Source organism: Falco punctatus, assembly GCF_963210335.1.
Source record: "Falco punctatus genome assembly, chromosome: 18".
Lineage (NCBI taxonomy): Eukaryota > Metazoa > Chordata > Aves > Falconiformes > Falconidae > Falco > Falco punctatus.
This window is the reverse complement of record NC_137598.1, coordinates 5163509-5182449: the sequence shown is the minus strand read 5'-3', so window position 1 is coordinate 5182449 and position 18941 is coordinate 5163509. Positions and strand designations below refer to the sequence as shown.

The following is an 18941-nucleotide window of genomic DNA, read 5'->3' as shown; positions in this document are numbered from 1 at the left end:
TACCCAACCCCCCCCACTCCAGAAGCATCCCAGACCCGGGTTGCACCCCGGGACCCCAGAATTTTGCCAAGACCCCCTGGCTTGTGCTTGGGACCCCCAGATTTGCTCCCAGGACCCCAGATTTGCCCCCTGCCACCCCTCTCACCCCTCTGCCCCTTGCAAACCAGCACGCAGGACTCCCCAGCCTTGCACCCAGGACTCCAGCCTTACACCTCTGCTCCAGTTTGCCCCCAGGACCCCAGATCTGCCCCCAGGACCCCAGATTTGTCCCCTGCCACCCCTCTCACCCACCTCAGCCTCTGCCCCTCGCACCCCAGCACCGGGCACCCACCTCCATGACCCACCCCGTGTACCAGAGCCCACCCCCAGGGAGGGATCCATGGCAGGGATCCCCAGGGAGGGATCCAGAGGAGGGGGGGATGATGCTGACCCCCCCTGCTCCGGCAGGTCCGGTTCCTGGAGCAGCAGAACAAGATGCTGGAGACCAAGTGGAGCCTGCTGCAGACGCAGAAGACCACCCGCAGCAACATGAGCGGGCTCTTCGAGGCGTACATCAGCAGCCTGCGCCGCCAGCTCGAGGGCCTGGGCCAGGAGCGCCTGCGCCTGGAGGCCGAGCTGGGCAACATGCAGGGGCTGGTGGAGGAGTTCAAGAACAAGTCAGTCCCCCCCTGGCCCCCCCAGCCCCAGCCCGGCTGCTCATGCCCCTCCGAGGGTGGCTGCTGTGGTGGGCGCGGGTGGGGATGTGTCACGGGCTCCCCCTGTGTTGTCCCCACCTGTGGGTGCTGTGTCCCACCGTGTCCCTGAGGTGCTGGTGGGTGGTTGGGGGATGCTGGGATGGGGTGGGAGCATCCCCTCCGGCTGTCACTGCAGGGTAGGGGGGTTCTTGCGCTGCAAGGGGCACTCTGTTGGATGGGTCCCTGTGTCCTCATACCTACGTGTCCCCATGCACCTGCATCCCTGTGTCCCCATATCCCCACATCCCTGCATCCCTGTGTCCCTGTGTCCCCATATCCCCATGTCCCCGCATCCCTGGGTCCCTATATCCCCATGTCCCCATGCCCTTGCATCCCTGTGCCCCCATATCCCCATGTCCCCATGTCCCTGCATCCCTGTGACTCCGTGTCCCCTATAGCCCCGTGTCCCCGTGTCCCCATATCTACATGTCCCCATGCCCTTGCATCCCTGTGTCCCCATACCCCATATCCACCTGTCCCTGCGTCCCCATGTCCCCATGTCCCTGCACCCCCGTGTCCCCCACGCCCGGCTCCAAGCCCTCCCCTCCTCTCCAAGGTACGAAGAAGAGATCAACCACCGCACCGAGAAGGAAAATGAGTTTGTTCTGCTCAAAAAGGTGAGGGGGGCGCCCCGGGTCTGTGGGGGGGGGTGGGGTGCTGGCGGGGCCGGGGGGGCTGACAGGCTGGTGCTGCCCCCCAGGACGTGGACGAAGCCTACATGAACAAGGTGGAGCTGGAGTCGCGGCTGGAGAGCTTGACCGACGAGATCAATTTCTTGAGACAGCTTTACGATGAGGTAGGGGGTCCCCTCCTTTGGGGGGGGGTGGTGGGGTGGGGGCACATGTGCACCGAGTTGTGGGTGCTCAGCCCGGGCCCCCCGCTCCTTGCCTGCAGGAGCTCCGGGAGCTGCAGTCCCAGATCTCCGACACCTCCGTTGTCCTCTCCATGGACAACAACCGCCGCCTGGACCTGGACGGGATCATCGCGGAGGTGAAGGCGCAGTACGAGGACATCGCCAACCGCAGCCGCGCCGAGGCCGAGAGCATGTACCAGATCAAGGTGAGCCACCGCAGCCCGGCGCAGGCTCCTTCCTCCTCCTCTCCCCGGCTCGTACCCGCCACCCCCGCCGGGTGAGCCCCCTCCCTGCCCCGGAGCAGGCAGCTGCTGCGTGGGAGAGATCCCAGCTCCGTGCAGAGCCAGCAGCGGCTCCGGCAGCCCTGCCCGCAGCATCCCCCCCAGCGTGGGCACCTCCTGGCTCCTTGCTCCCCAGTTTTGGGGTGTTGGGGGAAGGGGAGCTGTTTTTTTTTGGGGGGGATGCCCATCTGTCTGCATCCCACCTGCTCCACCGCCACAGTACGAGGAGTTGAAGACGACGGCGGGGAAGCACGGCGACGACCTGCGCAACACCCGCAGCGAGATCAACGAGCTCAACAGGCTGATCCAGAGGATCCAGGCGGAGATCGAGGCGCTCAAGAACCAGGTCTGGGAATGGCCCCTGGGGTGGGAAAGCAGGGAGACGCTGCCCGCTCCCCCCGCTCCTCCCCTCCTCCGCCAGCACCCCCGTGGCCTCCCCGGGCTTTGAGCTTCCCCAGCTGCCTGTGGACCCCCGCAACCCCCACCCTTGGCAGTCCCAGATGGAAGGAGGGATCCATACATTGGAGATGTGGAGGGCGTGGGCATAGCCTGTGTGTGTGGGATGCTGGGGGCGGGCAGGAGATGCTGAGGTGTGGGGGATGTTGTAGGGTGGGGGATGCTGGAGGGGGAGAGATGCTGGGGGTGTGGGAGGATGCTGGGAGCAAGGGATGCTGAGGGGCAGGGGGTGCTGGGGGCGTGAGGGATGGTGGGGGGCCTGGGGTGCTGGGGGTGAGGGATGCTGTGACATGGAAGATGCTGGGACGTGGGGAGTGCTGGGGCACAGGGGATGCTGGGGCAGGGGGGACCCCCGCAGCCCCTTTTCCAGGTCACCCCCTGCCCCGTGGCTGTGCGTTGCAGCGAGCCAGCTTGGAGACCGCCATCGCGGAGGCGGAGGAGTGCGGGGAGCTGGCCCTGAAGGATGCCAAGGGGAAGCTGGCTGAGCTGGAGGCAGCCCTGCAGAAGGCGAAGCAGGACATGGCCCGGCAGCTGCGCGAGTACCAGGAGCTGATGAACGTCAAGCTGGCCCTGGACATTGAGATCGCGACCTACAGGAAGCTGCTGGAGGGCGAGGAGAGCAGGTGGGGGTTCCCCTGTCTTGCTGGCACCTGGAGGGGGTGACACAATGGGTCCCCCATCCCATATCTTGTATCCCACACCCTGCATCCCGCATCCCATGGGCACCCCACGTCCAGAAGGCATCCTGCTGCCCACGGGCATCCTGTGGGTATCCCACGTCCTGTGGGTATCTAATGGGCATCCTGCGTCCCACAGGCATCCTGTATCCCATGAGCATCCCCCATCCCATGGGCACCCCACATCCCATGGGCATCCCACAGCCCCACCCTCCCATATCTGCAGCTCAGGGCTGTGGCCATGACCATGAGGACCCCACGTCCCCCTGCTACTGCCTCCCCCCAGCCTCAGGCCTGTCCCTTAGCCCCCACCCTGACACCCATCATGTCCCCCCCGCCCAAATCCCTCCCGGCAGGCTGGAGTCCGGCGTGCAGAACCTCAGCATCCACAGCAAGACGACGGGGTACTCGGGTAAGGTGGGGGGATGATGGGGACCCCTCCTCCTTGGGTGCTACCACTGGGTGCCGTGATGCTCATGGCTGGTCCCTCTCCCCCAGCAGCTGGCTTCAGCGGGGGCTTCAGTGGGGGCTTCGGGGGAGGCTTCGGCACCTCCTTTGCCAGCTCTGGCTACGCCGTGCCCCCCCCGGTTCTGGAGAGCGCATCCCTCCCCAAGTCCCGCGCCATCGTCATCAAGAAGATCGAGACTCGTGACGGCAAGTTGGTGTCTGAGTCCTCCGACGTCCTGGCCAGCTGAGCCCCCTCTGCCGGGGGTCCCTCCGCCAGAGCCACGGGGTCTGGCCTGCAGATGGATGGGACACCCCCCCCCCCCCCCCCCCCCCCCCCCGGCAAAGGGCAACCTGAGCCAGTGCCCCCCCGGGCCCCCCGAGGGCTCCAATCCCCACCTTGTCCCCAACATCCCCCCTCCCTCCGTCCTGGCTCCTCCCCCCATGTCCCCATCGGAGCTGGGGGAAGGGGGGGAAAAGGGGGCCCCCGGCCCCCTCGAGGGGCTCCTGCCGGCTCCGAAGCTGGAATAAAGCCTTTGAAATACAGGGGTCTGGTAAACGCTGGTGCCAGGAGCTGCTACTCACGGGGAGGTGGGGGGGCTGGGACAAGTATCCACGCTGGGTCAGGGGTGCCAGGACCCATCCCGGGGTGCCAGGACCCATCCTGGGATGCCAGGGTCTGTCTTGGGGTGTTGGGGTCCATCCCTTGGGGGCCAGGGTAGATCCCAAACTTCCAGGCTCCCTCCTGGTGTCCCACAGGCCGGGACCCATCCCTTGGGTGCCAGGACCCGTCCCTTGGGTACCAGGATCAATCTCTGAGTGCCAGGATCTGTCTTGGGGTGCTAGGACCCCTCCCGGGGTGCCAGGATCCGTCTGGAGATGCTAGGGTCTGTCTGGGTGCCAGGATCCATCCCAAACTGCCAGGGTCCCTCCTGGGGTCTCTTGGGTGCCAGGTTCTGTCTTGGGGTGCCAGGACCCCTCCCGGGGTGCCAGGACCCCTCCCGGGGTGCCCGGATCCATCCCAGCCTGCAAATCCCAGTGCAGCCCGTGCCACACAATGTGTTGTGGCTCCCCAGCACCAGCCCACACGGGCGTTAATTACGGCCCTCATTAGTGCTGGCTGTAACGAGGCTGCGGCCAGCGGTGTTCAAAATCCAAATCCTGCAGGGTTTTCCCCCAAACCAAGGTTCCTGCTGGGATCCAAGTGATGGTTCCCGTCAAGTCTGTCTTGCATTGCCCGGATCCAGGAGCTGCCTCAGGCTCAGCCCCACGGGATTCTCCAGTGTCTCGTAGGAGGGCTGAGCCCCGGGGTGCTGACAGGAGGAAAACTGGGAGCTTTTTATTTTCAGCTGCCTCTGCACCCCAAAAAGCTGTGGGATCGCCCCACCTGTGGGGTCTGCTGTGCCAAAAGTGGGGCCAGAGCGGCCCCAGGTCACCCAGCGGGGAGGAGACACCCACTGGGTGCCCACCACAGGGGTGTCCCCTCAGTCTGGAGTTGCAGGGAGGGAGTGGAGCAGCCCAGTTTGGGGGTCCCAGCCCCCTTCCCCCCCCCCTTGACATCCAGCCCCGGGAACAGTGGCAGGGTGGGGAGGGGGGTGTTTAATGGGGTTTTCCACCCCGACCCCCAGGAGGTGATGGGGGACATGACCAGGGCCATCGGAGCTGCTGGGGGCAGAGACATGGGGGGTGGGGGCCCCGGCTCGGAGCCACCCCCGGGGTGCTCCCGCGGGGGGGGGGGCAGGGGACAGGGACCCTGGCTCGGAGCCGGGATGCAGACGGGGACTTTGCCCTTTGGTTAATAATTAGCGGCACAGGCTCGTCTGGGCTGGGACCCATCCTGCTCCCACGGCGGGGCGGCGGGGGGAGGATTTGGGGGTTCAGGGTGGGCTGCGGGCAGCTTTGGGGGGCCCGTGCCATGGTGGTGGTGGGCTCAGCATCCCCCCGGCACCGCTGGCCCCTCCGGTGACCCCTTAGCGGGGGGGTGTGTGTGGGTGGGCTCTGAGATGGGTCTGGGGGGTGTCCCCAGGGTATTGGGGTGCTGCAGGAGTTGGGGTGCAGCCTCCCGCCTCCCATTCCCGGTCCGGAGGTGACACCTGGCGTTTGCACCATCAGCCTCCACTGCAATTACCGCTTGCAGCTAATTAACATGCTCCGGGGGTTGGGGGGTGTCCCCTGTCCCCCCCTTCTCCCTCCTTACAGGGCACGGTGCCCCCAGCCCTACCAGTCTGCACCCCAGGGGCTTGGGGGGGGTCCCCCTCAGTTTTTGGTGCGGTGAAAGGGGGGGGTGCAGGATCAGCCACTGGAGGCTCCCCGCGAGCAGCCCCCCGACACCCCCTGGGCCGGGGGGGCCCCGAGCATCTGGGGGGGCCCTTGGGCCACAGTGGGGCTGGTGCCGGGGTTAGGGTGGGGGTTGACACAGCTGCCCCTCCCTCCAAAAAAAAAAAAGGGGGGTGGTGGGAGCAGCCGCAGTGCACAGGCTTCCCCCCTGCCCGGGGGTGGGATTAAAGTGGGGCCACCGCCCTGCACCCCCTTTTCTGCTCCCCCCCCAACTTCAACACCACCCCGACCCTGCCTTGGGGTTGCCTTTGGTGGGTGCCCCGCCCCCCCCCCCCCCCCGGGATGTATCCAGGTCCCTTGGGGCTCACCCTGCCTTTGCGGGGCTGGGGGCCGGCTTGAGGGTCACTGGGGTGCTTGGGAGGGAGGAAGGGGTTGGGGACCCCCCAGGGCTTCGTCCTCAGCCCCTATAGCAGCCCCCCCCTCCCGGTGGTTTTGGGGTTCACAGGGACGCTGGGGGGCGGCAGAGGAGCAGCGATGGGTGGCAGCGGCTGCAGGTCCGGGGGGGGGGGGGGCGGGGCAGGAGCTTGGGGTCCCCCCCTGGTCCCCAGGGAGGGTGGGTGGGGGTAAGCCGAGACTGCGGGGTCCCAGCCCAGCCCTCACCCCCGGCTTCAGACCCCCTCCGAGCATCGGGGGGGCTGGATGCACCCGGGGGCTTGAGGTGGGAGGGGAACAGCCCCGGTGTGGCCGGTGGGCTGAGTCCGGAGGGGGCCCATGGACCCCCCCATTGGGAAGAGTTGGGGGTTGTGGGGACCTTGCAGGGAAAACTGAGGCACGGGGCGGGCTGGCCAACCCAACGTCCCGGGGGAGCTTGAGCCCCCCAAGGGTAGCAGCTCAGTGGGACCCCCAGGATGCAACCTCGTGCTGCACAGGGTGCCAACTGGAAGCGGGCAGGGGGGCTGGAAGGGACCCCCCCCCCGCCAAAACATCACCGTGTCTCGGTTCCAGCACCATTGCTAAGCATAGCCCCCTTCCCGGGGGGACACACCCCACAACCCGGGTATGGGGCACCCATGGGTGCTGGCACAGCTGCATCCCGGCTGGCAGGACCAGGCAGGCCCTGGCAGCACTGGGACAGGCTGGGGGGGGTTCTGGGGGGGGGGGGTGTCTGGGCATGGTGCGGTGCTACTGCGGGTTTCAGTGTCACCCCACCCTGCTGGGACTGGGGACACTGAGGGGGGCGACACACGACCTCGAGGGTCCCTGGCATCACCCCGCGGCTTTGTGGGCCCCCGAGGGTCCTTGGGGGGGGGGTGTTTAAAATCACCCACCACCTGCGGAAGAAGTCCCAGGGCTGGGGAGGTGATGCCCTGAGTGGGGAAACTGAGGCAGGGATGCAGCTGGGGGACCCCCCAGGGGAGACGGGTCCCCGCTGGCAGGATTTAACCCTACAGAGCATGGCGGGGGTCCATCCCGGGGGGCTGGTGCCCCCCAGGCTGGGGGGGGACATGGGGGCAGGCTGAGGCCTGACGCAGCTCGTCCCACGGGTGGGGCCGTGACTCACCCCACCGACGTGCCCGTGCGCTGCCCACGTGTTTTTCGGGTACCCCCAGGCTGGGAAGGGGGGGGGTCCCTGCTCCTTTTGGGGTGTCCCAGGGTCTGGGGGGAGTGGGTGGGGGGACTAAGACACCTGGGTTTCTCTTGGGCTGTGGGGGAAGCGGGGTGATGGGGTTTGGGGGTCCTGAGCGCATGGGGGCGGGGGGGTTAGGGGCTTGTGGTGGGCGCTGGAGGGGACAAGGAGACCCTACCCGGTGGGGGTCTCCTGGCGCCAGGACCCCGGTGGTGGAGGAGGGAGCTGAGCCCCCAGCTCAGGTGCTTTGTGCCCCCCCCAACTTTTCTGCTGGAATTGGGACCTGAACCCCCCTTTGTGCCTCTGGAGGACCCTCTGAGCCTCCCCCCACCCCAATCCCCCCCAGAACAGACTCCTTCACCCGCCACCCCCCCACCGTGCCCCCCCCCCCAGCTTTGGGGTCCCTTTTGCCAGCGATGTGATACTGCAGGGGGGGTGGGAACAAACAGCACCCATGGAGGGGACCCCCAAAATCCAGGTGCTGTGGCGGCGTGCGCCCACCCTCGCCCGTGTGCAGGGGCGTCTCGGGGGGTCCCTGCCCCACAGCGGGGGCTGCCCCCCCGCGCCGCCGGAGCCCAGGCGTGGCTCGGCCGGGGCGCAGCAGCAAGACCCAGCTTGCACCAGCGTTTCACGCCTGTAATTAGCGTCGGGGGCAGGATCCACCCAAAGCTTCGCTCCTCACATTTTCACACGCACACCCCTGCGCCCTGCCCGGGGTGCTGCCCTCCCCCCGGGAGCCCCCAACCTCCCCCTGGCCCCCAGCGCCCCCCCCCCAAGCCCCCTCCTGCCCTTTTGGCCTCTTCCCCCCCCCGTGACTCCTCGTGGGGGTGAAGTGTTCACCCCCTTCCTGGGGTGAAGCATCCCCAGACCCAGCATGTTTTGGGGAGGGTGTTGCTTTTTTATTTTTTTTTTTTTTGGGAAAACACCCCGGGATCAGGCGTGGGGCATCCCCTGGGTGCTGGTCCGGGGGGGGGGGGCGGGAAACAGGGAAGAGGTGGGATGGTGGGGAGGGATGGACTCGTTTTTAGGGGGTTGGGGTGGATGGTTCAGCTTCTGGGAGCATCTCTGCCCTTTAGAGGGTGCTCTGCTTTTGCTGTCGTCGCCCGGCGCACCCCAAGGCATGGGATGGATGGATGGATGGACGGGTGGACGGATGGATGGACGGATGGATGGACAGATACAGGGACATCCCATGGGGTGCAGTGCCCTGGGTTCCTGCCTCCACCACCCCACAGATGCCTTCCCCCCTTCCTCCCCCCCACCAAGTTCATCCTCAGGGTGACCCCAGCAGCCGGTGGAGGGGGTAAAGCTGCAGAAAAGCCACTTGCCCTCTGCACTGGGAGGCTGTTGGGCCCCAGATCCCCCCGGATCCTGATGGCTAAACCCCACCGGGGCCGGGTTCCTCCAGCGTGGGAAGAAAAGGGGAAATACGTGTCCAGGGGGTCTTTATTCCCACGGGATGGGGCTGTACGGGAGGATGGATGCGCTGGCCTTGCTTGGGCTGCTGAGATGCCACGGGACCTCCCTCACCCCCCGGGTCAACCCTTCCCCTGCCTGGGAGAACCCCCACCCTGTCCCCCTCAGAGCAGGTCCTCATCTCCTGGTGAGGGGGGTGTGTGTCCCGTGGGGGGCTGCCCTGCTTCCTGCTTTGAGTCCAAGTGGATGCTCCTCCCGGCCATGTCCGAGATGATCCCTAATTTCATTTCATGGGAGACTTGGCTCTGTTTTTCCCACCGTGGAGCCTGGGAGGCAGGGCTGGGACTCGCGGTCCCCTGGGGTGGGGAAGGATGCTCAGCCGACATCCTGGCAGCATCCTGCGCCACGCAGGATGGCAGGGGACAGCAGGAGAGGTGGCATCCAATGGAGGTGCCAGTGGCATCACCATAAGAAGAAGAATTATTGCACTTATTAGTATCCCTCACGGAGGGCTGCCATTCCCAGAAGAAGGGGTTGCCTGTGAGCTACGTGTTAGCAGCAGCATTTATTGCGAGGAGGCTCCGGAGCAAGCGCCCGGGGCGCTTCGCTCTCTGCAATCGCAGCTCTGACAGGAGCGGGGTGCCGCCCGTCTTCTGCAACGCATGGCTTTGATCTCTCTCGGGACCCACCTTGTTATTTCTGCTTTTATGATTCCCAGCTCACGTCCCAGCCCTGCAATTTGCCAGGCCAGTAATTGCCTGGTGAGCAGCCGGGAGTCTCTCGCTCCTTTGCTGTGGGACTAAGCAGGGTTTTCTCAGTGGAGCGCAGTCCCGGGGCAGCTTTGGGGTGAAAGTGGGTGTATTTGGGCTCTGGTTTGGCTCCGCTTACCCCCCGTTGAGGTTACGGGTGCTGCAGTTGGATGCTGCGTGTGTTTTGAGCCCGTTTTAGTGGTCCCCTCGCCCACAGGGGTACCCATGGGTACGGGTATCCCGAGTAACCAGCTCCGGGCTTGACACCCGGGCTCATCCAGAGCCTTTTTTGCCCCCCCCCAACAGGGACACCCCCCTTCTTCCCACCCCTCTTTGCTGGGAGAGGAGCTGGCCTGTGGGTGCAGCCACTGATGCACCATCAAAGAGCTCTGTGGGCTCACTCGCCTGCCCCGGTTGAATTTCTCTCTTTCTTTCCTCTATTTTGCATGTGAGACCTGGCCTGTGGGAAGAACAAGCAGTGAGACCGGAGAACACAGCATCACCCTCTGCTGAGGGGCTGCGCTTGCTGCCGTGGGCTTCGGAGCCCACCCATGGCTTTGGGGAGCTTCCCTGGCTCTGAAATACTCCCAGTATAAACTGGTGTTGCAGCCAAGGGAATGTGCTGCTCTCACTGTTGCCATCCCTATGGTCCTAGTAAGAGATGCTGAGCATCCTCAGGTCCTGGTGGGATAAATCCCAGTTTTTGTCTGGGCATGGTGCCCGGTGCAGGAAGGGGTCTCATCCTGCCATGGTTCATCTCCTCTGAGGTGCACAGAGCATGCCTGCTTCTCCGTTGAGCCTCAAGACCCTCATGTCCCTGCACCAGTACCCACCAGCAGATGAAGGGTGACCCATGGCAGATGAAGCCGCTGCCCTGGTGGGAACCCAGCCTGGGGGTCCCTGCCCTGCAGCTGCCACCCCACCGCAGCGAGGACCTGCTGCAGATGCTCGGTTGTGCCGCGGTGGATGCGCCTGTGCCCAGCTCTCCTGCCATGGCCTTGCTGAGCCCCGAGGAAGTCTCAGAACCTCGTTAAAGAAATGCAGCCGTCTGCATTAGTGGAGCTGCAGAACCTCTTGGGATCAGGTTTTGCCTCTGGGCAAGGGTTAGCATGCAAAGAAGCGGGTTATTTATATCCTTCCATGGGAAGAACCTATTTTCTCTTTCCAGCATCTCGTTCAAGCCTGGCCTGGTGAAGCTCTCGGGGGCGTGTGGGTCTGGGGTCTGCCCGCTGTACTCGTGGAGAGGGGACCCAGTGGAGGGTGTGTGTGTGGGACTTGCTGCTGAGCCAGGGGACCAGCAGCTGCCGAGCTCCTGGACCTGCTCGGTGGCATGTCCAGGTCCCCAGGAATGGAGCTTTAAGCCCGGCAGGAACCTGATGTTGAGGTTTTATCTGGATTTCTGAGCTACGAGCTGGTCTTTAGGAGGAGGACACACGTCTTCTGCGTTTGGAAACATCTAATTTCTGTGGCGCGCTATGTCAGCTCTGCTACCGTCATGGCTCTTGCGAGGAGAGTGGAGCTGCTGGGATCTGCCGTCTCCTCCCAGTCGGCCGCGGGGGAGGCGGGAGAGGCGGCACGGGCAATTGCAGTGGGGCTGGGCTGGCCTGTGGGCTCTGTCTCCGTTCCCCACCCCACAGCTTTGGGAGGAAGGTCACCTCCCCAGTGCTCTTCCCACCCAGGGGTGCTCACCCCGAGACTTTGCTATTGCTGCTGGGTCACTCTGTGCTGGCACTGGGTGGCTGCTGGTGGCCAACGTTGGGTCCTCAGGAAGCGCCGCTGCCACCGGTGCTTCGCTCCAGGTGCGCCGACCAACCCAGCAAGTGCTGGAGCATCTGAGATGCTCAGCCCTGGGATGCAGGATGGATTTGGGAGGGAGGCCCAGTGTCCCGGCGTGGTGGGACAGGTTTTCCCACTCCACTGTGGTGGGACAGGACTGCGTGGGTGTAGCAGGGCGCTTTGCTGGCCCAACAGCCGGCTGCTTGGGCAAGCGCCTCGGCCGGCAGCGAGCCAGCAGCCGTGCCAGGAGTCGGTGGCGGAGCCACCCTGGGAACTCCCGGCAGCTACGCTCTCCGCCTGGGCTCAAACAGGTTCCTTCGGTTTCTCAGCCCATCTGCCAGTTGCGCAAGGCTGGGGAGATGCAGCCGCCGCCTCCTTTCCCGGCCAGAGCCGAGTTCAAGCCGCTTTCCTCCTCGCCCCGACCAAGTCCCCACCGGCGGCTGGAAAACCGGCCATCCCGGAGCCTGGGGCGAGAGGGGGTTTCCAGTGGGACCAGGGCGTGCAGGATGCTCGTTGCCAAAGGGGAGCGTGAGCTTCCCTGTTCCCTGCAATGCAAATCCCCTCGGGCTGAAAATCCGGCAGTTCAACGAATGCCCGATGCGGCTGGGGAGGAAAAGTGCCCCCCCTCCTGCAGACGTGCACCCGAGCCCAGATTTGCATGTTTGGAGAATAAAAAAGCTGGGGGTGAATGGGTTCGGAGCTGAAACTGCTTCCCCAAACCTCTCCCACGAGCGTCTGCAGTCAAAGGGATAATTATAGAGTTGGATTTTATTGTCATGGCTTCAGCGGCAGCTTGTGGTTTGGGGGGAAGTTTTATGGCTTTTTTTTTTTTTTTAACGGCGAGATAAATGGGGATCCTCAGTCGGAAGGCATCTTCAGACACCTCTGCTCATTAAAATATAAATTAAAAGCGGTTAAGCAATTAAGTTGTATTTGTTTTTTTAAAGTCTGCTGATGGGCCGGAGCGGGAGTGGCTTTGCCAAGTGCCACGTGCTGTGGAGGGGGCTGGTGGCTGGAGACCCTGCCAGGATGCTCAGGAAACATCTCGGCAGTGCCTGGAAGGCTTCCAGCCCAGGGCAGGGGGGGTGGGACCAGCGTGGGGCAGAGCTCCTCAGGCTGGTGGTGGCATCTCGACCCTGCTGAGGATGGGGGAAGGTGTGCGGCACAGAACCACTGAGGTCCCGTCCCCTCCTCCCTGCCCCTCCACGCTCAATGCACCCGAGTGATCTACAACGACTTTAAAAACCTCCTCAAAAGTGTTTCTAAGGCATCTTTGTTGACATAAAGCTAATTTTATAACCCTGCCAAGGACTAATGCTCTCCGGTTGTGAAACAGTTTTGGACAACCCGAGTCAAATCTGCTCTGCACAGGAGGTTGAACCAGGGTGCAGCTGAGGGTGCGATTAGGAAACCGCGTTTTTGTTGGAATTCAGTGAACCAACCACCTGCCACCGGCCTCAAAATGAGTGATTTAGCTAAGACAAGGGTCTCCCTCCAGGGTGTAATGTGTCAAGGAATTTGCGGTGCTTTGTCACTGCCCTGAGAGGCTCAGGAAGGCCCATGATGGGTTGACAGCTGCCGCTAAGGGAATTTGATTTGGGGCTGTGCTTCCAACACCAACAATCACTTTGTTTTTCTTAGCTCTCGAGGGAGTGTTTTGAGGCAGGTCATGGTGGTGGCAAAGAGGGGAGGGCATCTTTCCAAGCCCTAAAACAATGAATAGAATAAATAAAAAAAAAAGAAATAAAAGAAAAAAAAGACACCTCCACTCCCCTGACACCCAGCCAACTCCCTGAGCACATAAAAAGGGGCACTCAGCCACGGCACTCACAGGACTCACCTCCTCCCGTATCCCATCCTCCCCCCGCGCACCGCACTGCTCGGCTCCTCTCTCTTCACGGGTTGACTGCTGGGGACCGGTCACCATGTCTCGCCAGTCTTGTGGTCTTGGCAAGGGATTCAGCTCCAGCTCCGCTTGCTTCGGGGGGAGGAACAAGGTCTCGTTCAGCTCTGTGTCCCGTGGAGGATGCAGGGGACCTGGTAGTGCTGGTGGCTTCGGCAGCAGGAGCCTCTATGGCTTGGGAGGGAGTAGGAGTATCTCCCTGGGAGGGTTCGGTGGAGGCAGTGGCGTCTGCAGAGGGTTTGGGGCTGGTGGCCAAGGAGGCTTTGGCTACGGTGCTGGGGCAGGGTTTGGTGGCTGCTATGGTGGTGGGACTGGAGGTGGCTTTGGTGGAGTCTTTGGTGGTGGTTTTGGTGGCTTTGGTGGAGGATTTGATGGTGGCTTTGGAGGTCAAGGCTTTCCCCCTTGCCCCCCGGGTGGCATCAGGGAGGTGACCATCAACCAGAGCCTGCTGGCCCCACTCAACCTTGAAATTGACCCTGAGATCCAGAAGGTGCGAACGCAAGAGCGGGAGGAGATAAAGCAGCTCAACAACAAATTCGCGTCCTTCATTGACAAGGTGAGAGTGGCTTCAGGCCAGGGCTGGGGGGTGCAGGTCTGAGCTCACCACGGCTCACGCTGGGAGATCCCCACCCAGCAACACCCAGGGAGCCCAGACCACCCCAAAGAACCCCCGAAGACAGAGGGTGGTGACTGGAGAAATGCCTTTCCCAGGGTTATGGAGAAACCCAGGAGCAGGATCCTTGGTTCTTAAGACCACGATGCTGATGCTAAGCTGTAGGACGGCGCACTACGTGCGGAGCATCCTCAGGGTGGTCTCTGCTGGTGGGCTCTGTGCCTCCAAGAACTTTAAGGACTTTGACTGTTTTGGCTCATTTTTAAAGAAAAGATGCCCAAGCTGTGAAGTTCACCGTGTTTCTCTTGTTTAGAGGTTGTGAGATTGGAGAGGGAAGGGGACCCACCTTTGCCCACCCATCCTAGAGCTGTGGCCCCACCTGCCCAGTAGGACCCTGAAGTTATGGCTCACTGGAGATGAGAACAGGCAGGAAGGTTAAACTCATTAAATGGGAAAAAAATATGGAAAATGTCAATTAAAAAAAAAAGAAAAGATGCTTTTGGGAACAGTCTGACTCTTTTTCTACTCATCCCTGTGATCATTTAGGTCCGGTTCCTAGAGCAGCAGAACCGAATCCTGGAGACCAAGTGGAAGCTCCTGCAGGAGCAGCGTGGCCCGGGGGTGGGGGGCAGGAACCTCGACGCTGTGTTTGAAACCTACATCAGTGGGCTGAGGAAGCAGCTCGACTCCCTCTCCAGCGAGAAGCAGCAGCTGCAGTCAGAGCTGAAAAGCTTCCAGGACATGGTGGAAGACTTCAAGACCAAGTATGTTGCCCTGGGTGTAGTCATGGTTGGGCTGTCTGGTGGTGAAAAGATAGAGATAAAACTTTGAACAGTCATAATACTGAAAGAATCATGAGAACTGGCAATATTTCACTGGTCTCAATGATTAGAAAATGTAAAAGATTTTGGGGGAGTTTTCATCAACTGGGTTTTGTGATTTTTCAAGGTATTTCTCCGTATGCACTGTCGCCTCAGCTATCCTTCCCTCTAAAGCAGGATCCTCTACTGTCTGTCTTTCTCACTTAAAAATCCATGGCATTATGATTTAATGAACTAATTAGATTAGTTGCTAAATCCTACTGTAATTTCCTCATGGATTTCCTCACGGATTCCTTCCCATAATATCCTTCGTGATTTGAAGCTCAGAGCTTTCTTTGGAAGGATGATGTGAAGTGGGGAAAAAAAAAAAAAAAAAAAAAAAGTCCTTTCCTGCTCCTATTTATTGATTTGTTCAGCTGGAAAAGGAAGAACAAAGCCTGGAGAAATGCTTCCACTGAAGGAGTTACCAAAAAATGATGGGAAAGCAAGTTTGGGACTTATCAGGAGGATCCCTTCCTCTACTGAGGCTGCAGGTTGAAGTTTGACTTTGTGTTGGAGATCACCACCACCACAGCCCTCTGCAGCAGCTCCTGCCTCAGTGAGCAGCTGGGGATGGCCCGTGTTGAGGACCTGAAGGTCCTTGGGTCTTGTAGAAGGGGTTGGAGTGGTCACAGCCACCAGGACTCGGTTTAGGCAGGGACAGGATTCTCCTTTGCCAGGCAACGGAGGTGGCATGAGCCAGGGCTCGTTCGGAGAGGCGAAGGGCTGTTGCTTGTCCATAAATCTCGCCCATGGCAGGTCTGTTTCTGCTGCATTCGTTAGTCTGAGGCCAACACCGCCTCGTTGCCAGCAGCAGCCAGAGCCAAAACAAGCGGAGATTCAATCTCCCTCGTTATAATCAACAGGTACGAAGAGGAAATAAACAAAAGGACAGCTGCGGAGAACGATTTTGTGCTCCTGAAAAAGGTAAAGTCCTTGGTTGGGTTTTTTTTTGTAACACCAAGACACATCCTGGTTCAGAGGAGCTCTTGCTTCCATCAGCACCGGTTCGTTAGCACCAGACATCAACCAGGACCCTGAGATGTATGTGCCGTGGGGAGAAGGGGCACCAAAGGGCTCAGGGTGAAATGGAATGGTGTGCGTCGGGTTTTCACTTCCCATTTCTGCCGCAGGATGTGGATACAGCCTACCTGACCAAGGTGGACCTCCAGGCAAAATTAGATTCTCTGGCAGATGAGATTAACTTCTTGAAGTATCTTTATGACGTGGTAAGTGGTCCAGCTGCTCGCTGCGGGGGGATGCTGGGATGGAGAAGGGTTGTGACGCTGTGAAGAAACTATGGCAGGGCTAAAGCCAGGTCTGGTCGGAACCGCAGGAGCTGTCTGAGATGCAGAAGACTGTTTCCGACACCTCCGTGGTTCTCTCCATGGACAATAACCGAAACCTGGACCTGGACAGCATCATCGCAGAGGTCAAAGCCCAGTACGAGGAGATTGCCAACCGGAGCCGACTGGAGGCTGAGTCCTGGTACCGCTGCAAGGTGAGCATGCCACACGGTGCTCATGAACACCGACATCTGAGCGGGTGGAAGAGCTACTGGTGGTAGCTCAGACTGTGCTGAGACCTGGGATATCACTGCTGCTGATCTAGCTGGGCTGGAGCTACCGTGCACATGTTCCCCTCGGCTTGTGTGGGGTGGCATGGAGAGCTGTTCTGAGGAGCCACTCGTGGTGGACCTAACATGCTCCCTTCCCTTCCGCCTACCAGTATGAAGAGCTGCAGGCTACTGCGGGCAAGCATGGGGACAGCCTTAAGGACACAAAGATCGAGATCTCTGAGCTCAACCGCATGATCCAGAGGATACGGGCTGAGATCGAGAGTGTGAAGAAACAGGTGGGGGTTGCATGTTTTGTGAGCTCTTGGTAACCCCCTTCAGAGCCTCCCTGAAAGCAAACAGTCTGGCAAGAGTCACGGTGGGCGGGAGGGACCCTGCGCTGGTGAACGGCTGAGCCCAAGTGACCTGGGACCACGGCTCCATCTCCGACCGGCTGCCCCTGCCTCACTCATCGTATCTGTGTCTTGCCCTCCAGTGTGAGACTCTGCAGACCTCTATCGCCGATGCTGAGCAGCGCGGGGAGGTGGCCCTCAAGGATGCCAGGGACAAACTGACTGAGCTGGAGACAGCCCTGCAGAAGGCGAAGCAGGACATGGCCCGGCAGCTGCGCGAGTACCAGGAGCTGATGAACGTCAAGCTGGCCCTGGACGTCGAGATCGCGACCTACAGGAAGCTGCTGGAGGGCGAGGAGTGCAGGTGGGTGGGGATGCAGCAAGAGATTCCTTGCATCCCGCTAAACCAACGGGAAGAACGTGGCCCATCATACCTCCTCTGTTAAAGTATGCATGGTGCTGCCGTTAGCCATGGGCTGCTGTCCTATAGCTGCTGCTATTTATGCCCATGGTCTGATGGACCAAACCTTGCTTCATGGAGCTGGATGAGTCCAGATGCTCTGGCTGAAGCTGACGCTGTGTCTCTTCTCCTTGCAGGATGTCTGGAGAGTGCCAGAGCACCGTGAGCATCTGTAAGTAGCGTTCCTGCAGGAGCATGGCGGGCTGGGGTGGGTGATCCAAAACTTCATGGTGACATCAGAGTTGACCTTGTGCTGCCTTCTGTTCCTCTCTGCAGGTGTGGTGGGAGGTGGCAGCAGCTCCGTGGGAGGTGGATACGGCAGTGGACTGTGCCTGGGAGGAGGAGGAATCGGAGTCGGTGCTGGAAGTGGGAGAGGCAGCTGTAACAGTGCTGGGTTCTGCTACAGCCTGGGAGGTGGTGGACTGGGCTCCGGGGGAGGATTTGGTGTGGGGGGAGGATTCAGCTCCGGAGGGGCAGGAGGGTCTAACTCAGTGGTGGTGGGGTCTGGCACCACCCTGAAGAAGACTACCAGCTCTACATCTGCCAGCCGGAGGGTCTAGGAGAGCAAGCTATTTCCCCCAACCCCACACCCAAAGGAGAAAGAAAGCAAATTTCATGATTGCCATCCCCCTGCCACCCCGTCCCCACTTCACTGCCAACGTGATGGCCACCCATTTCATTTTAAACCACCGCCATCCTTCAGGAACTGCGTGGACAAGCAAACCAGGGCTCTGCTCACCAGCCACTGACTGAGGTTCTCAACAGTGCTTGAGGACCACTTGCTCCCCAGAGACACTGCGAGGCTGCTGGTTAGCAGGGTGCTGAGGTGGGAGCAGGACCGGCCCCATTGCTGGGGGCCCCCGGACGCAGCTGGGATAAGGCTGTAAAGCAACGTGGTCCATGCGAGGGGCGTCCTACCTACGGGCAGAGGGGACTGGTCCGTGTGCTGCTCAGGGAACTGGCATCCCGTGGAGTCCACGGAAAGGCTCGACTTCTCTCAAGATCTTGTGCTGGATCCAGACGTGGTGCAATTTTAATCAGTGCTGCTCATCAGCCAGGGCTCGAACTCCAAAACAAGAATTTCCTCATGGTGACTAGTCCCAGCTGAAGACGTTTCTCACCCCACTGCAGTTTGAGTTTTTTTTTTTTTTTTTTTTTTTTTTTTCTAAGCAAGATACCGGTAGTTTCACCCGCCTTCTTTAGAAACTGCTGTGAAATGTTTAGTTTTGCTCAGGTTTTACCTTTTCATTGTGATCATGGGAACAATTGTGCTTGTTTGCTTAAGCCTTTCTCCCTTGGCATGTAGCGTACCCCAATAAACACTACAGGCAGTAAGCTGGTGTGGTTTTTTTTCCTTTGACCAAAGAGTTTCTTGTTGCAACAAGACCTCTCTTTTGCTGAGATCTGAAAGTGTGACCTGACTTTCCTTGCCCTTTGAAGCAGCCAAGGTGAACGTGTAGCCTGCTCTCCCATCTTTCGCACCCCTCTCCAAACACACGGATGGTTTGGCAGGAGGCGAAGGAGGTCCTGCAGGGGTGAGGTGGTTGGGGTGGCAAAATTGCTGGTCCAGGCTCGGTGTGACAGTCTGATCCAGCTCAGTCTGTGAAACACTCATGTTTTCTTGAATGACATCGCTGGGAATGAGCCTGTTCCTGGCAGTGCGGCAGGAGAGAAAGAGGTGGCTGGGTTGAACCTGGGTGTTCTTCTCTGTCCTTCTGCTGGGTCTCCTGGGGTAACAGAGGCAATTAGCCACGTTAGAGCAGAGCAGACTGGTGGACTCGGGGGACCGTTCCCTTCTCCTTTCTATTCCTAAGCCATTTCTCTGATCGTGCTGGCCAGCCCAGGATATTCCCTAGCTAGCCTGCTTCTGACTGACCCCTGCCTCCAGCACACTGCTGGCTTCCCTG

General features: G+C 60.9%; 3 protein-coding genes across 5 annotated transcripts in view; 2 read left to right on the top strand and 1 right to left on the bottom strand.

Moving 5' to 3' along the window:
* Positions 1-3991, top strand: part of LOC308054728 (keratin, type II cytoskeletal 8-like) — a 5804-nt gene extending 1813 nt beyond the window's left edge. Inside the window, exons 2-9 of one of the 2 annotated variants that reach the window (XM_080367984.1) lie at positions 448-656; positions 1291-1351; positions 1435-1530; positions 1629-1793; positions 2089-2214; positions 2727-2947; positions 3358-3413; positions 3503-3991. In XM_080367984.1, coding sequence (XP_080224110.1) covers positions 448-656; positions 1291-1351; positions 1435-1530; positions 1629-1793; positions 2089-2214; positions 2727-2947; positions 3358-3413; positions 3503-3696 — 1128 coding nt within the window. In that variant the 3' untranslated portion in view covers positions 3697-3991. Of the gene's footprint in view, positions 1-447; positions 657-1290; positions 1352-1434; positions 1531-1628; positions 1794-2088; positions 2215-2726; positions 2948-3357; positions 3414-3499 lie in introns of both variants that reach the window. The other variant, XM_080367983.1, reaches the window with a different exon arrangement.
* Positions 1-18941, bottom strand: part of TNS2 (tensin 2) — a gene marked incomplete at its 5' end in the record, with an annotated part of 139215 nt that overhangs the window by 35537 nt on the left and 84737 nt on the right. The window lies entirely within an intron of this gene.
* Positions 6848-18938, top strand: LOC308054719 (keratin, type II cytoskeletal 4-like). 2 transcript variants are annotated; one of them, XM_080367958.1, is made up of 10 exons: positions 6848-7322; positions 9968-13749; positions 14353-14570; positions 15533-15593; positions 15800-15895; positions 16003-16167; positions 16395-16520; positions 16718-16938; positions 17172-17206; positions 17311-18938. In XM_080367958.1, exons 2-10 carry the CDS (start codon positions 13216-13218, stop codon positions 17592-17594), a joined length of 1740 nt encoding a protein of 579 aa, XP_080224084.1. In that variant the 5' UTR covers positions 6848-7322; positions 9968-13215; the 3' UTR covers positions 17595-18938. The 2 variants fall into 2 exon arrangements, with proteins under 2 accessions (XP_080224084.1, XP_080224083.1); XM_080367957.1 differs by lacking the exon at positions 6848-7322 and having other exon boundaries at positions 7478-13749.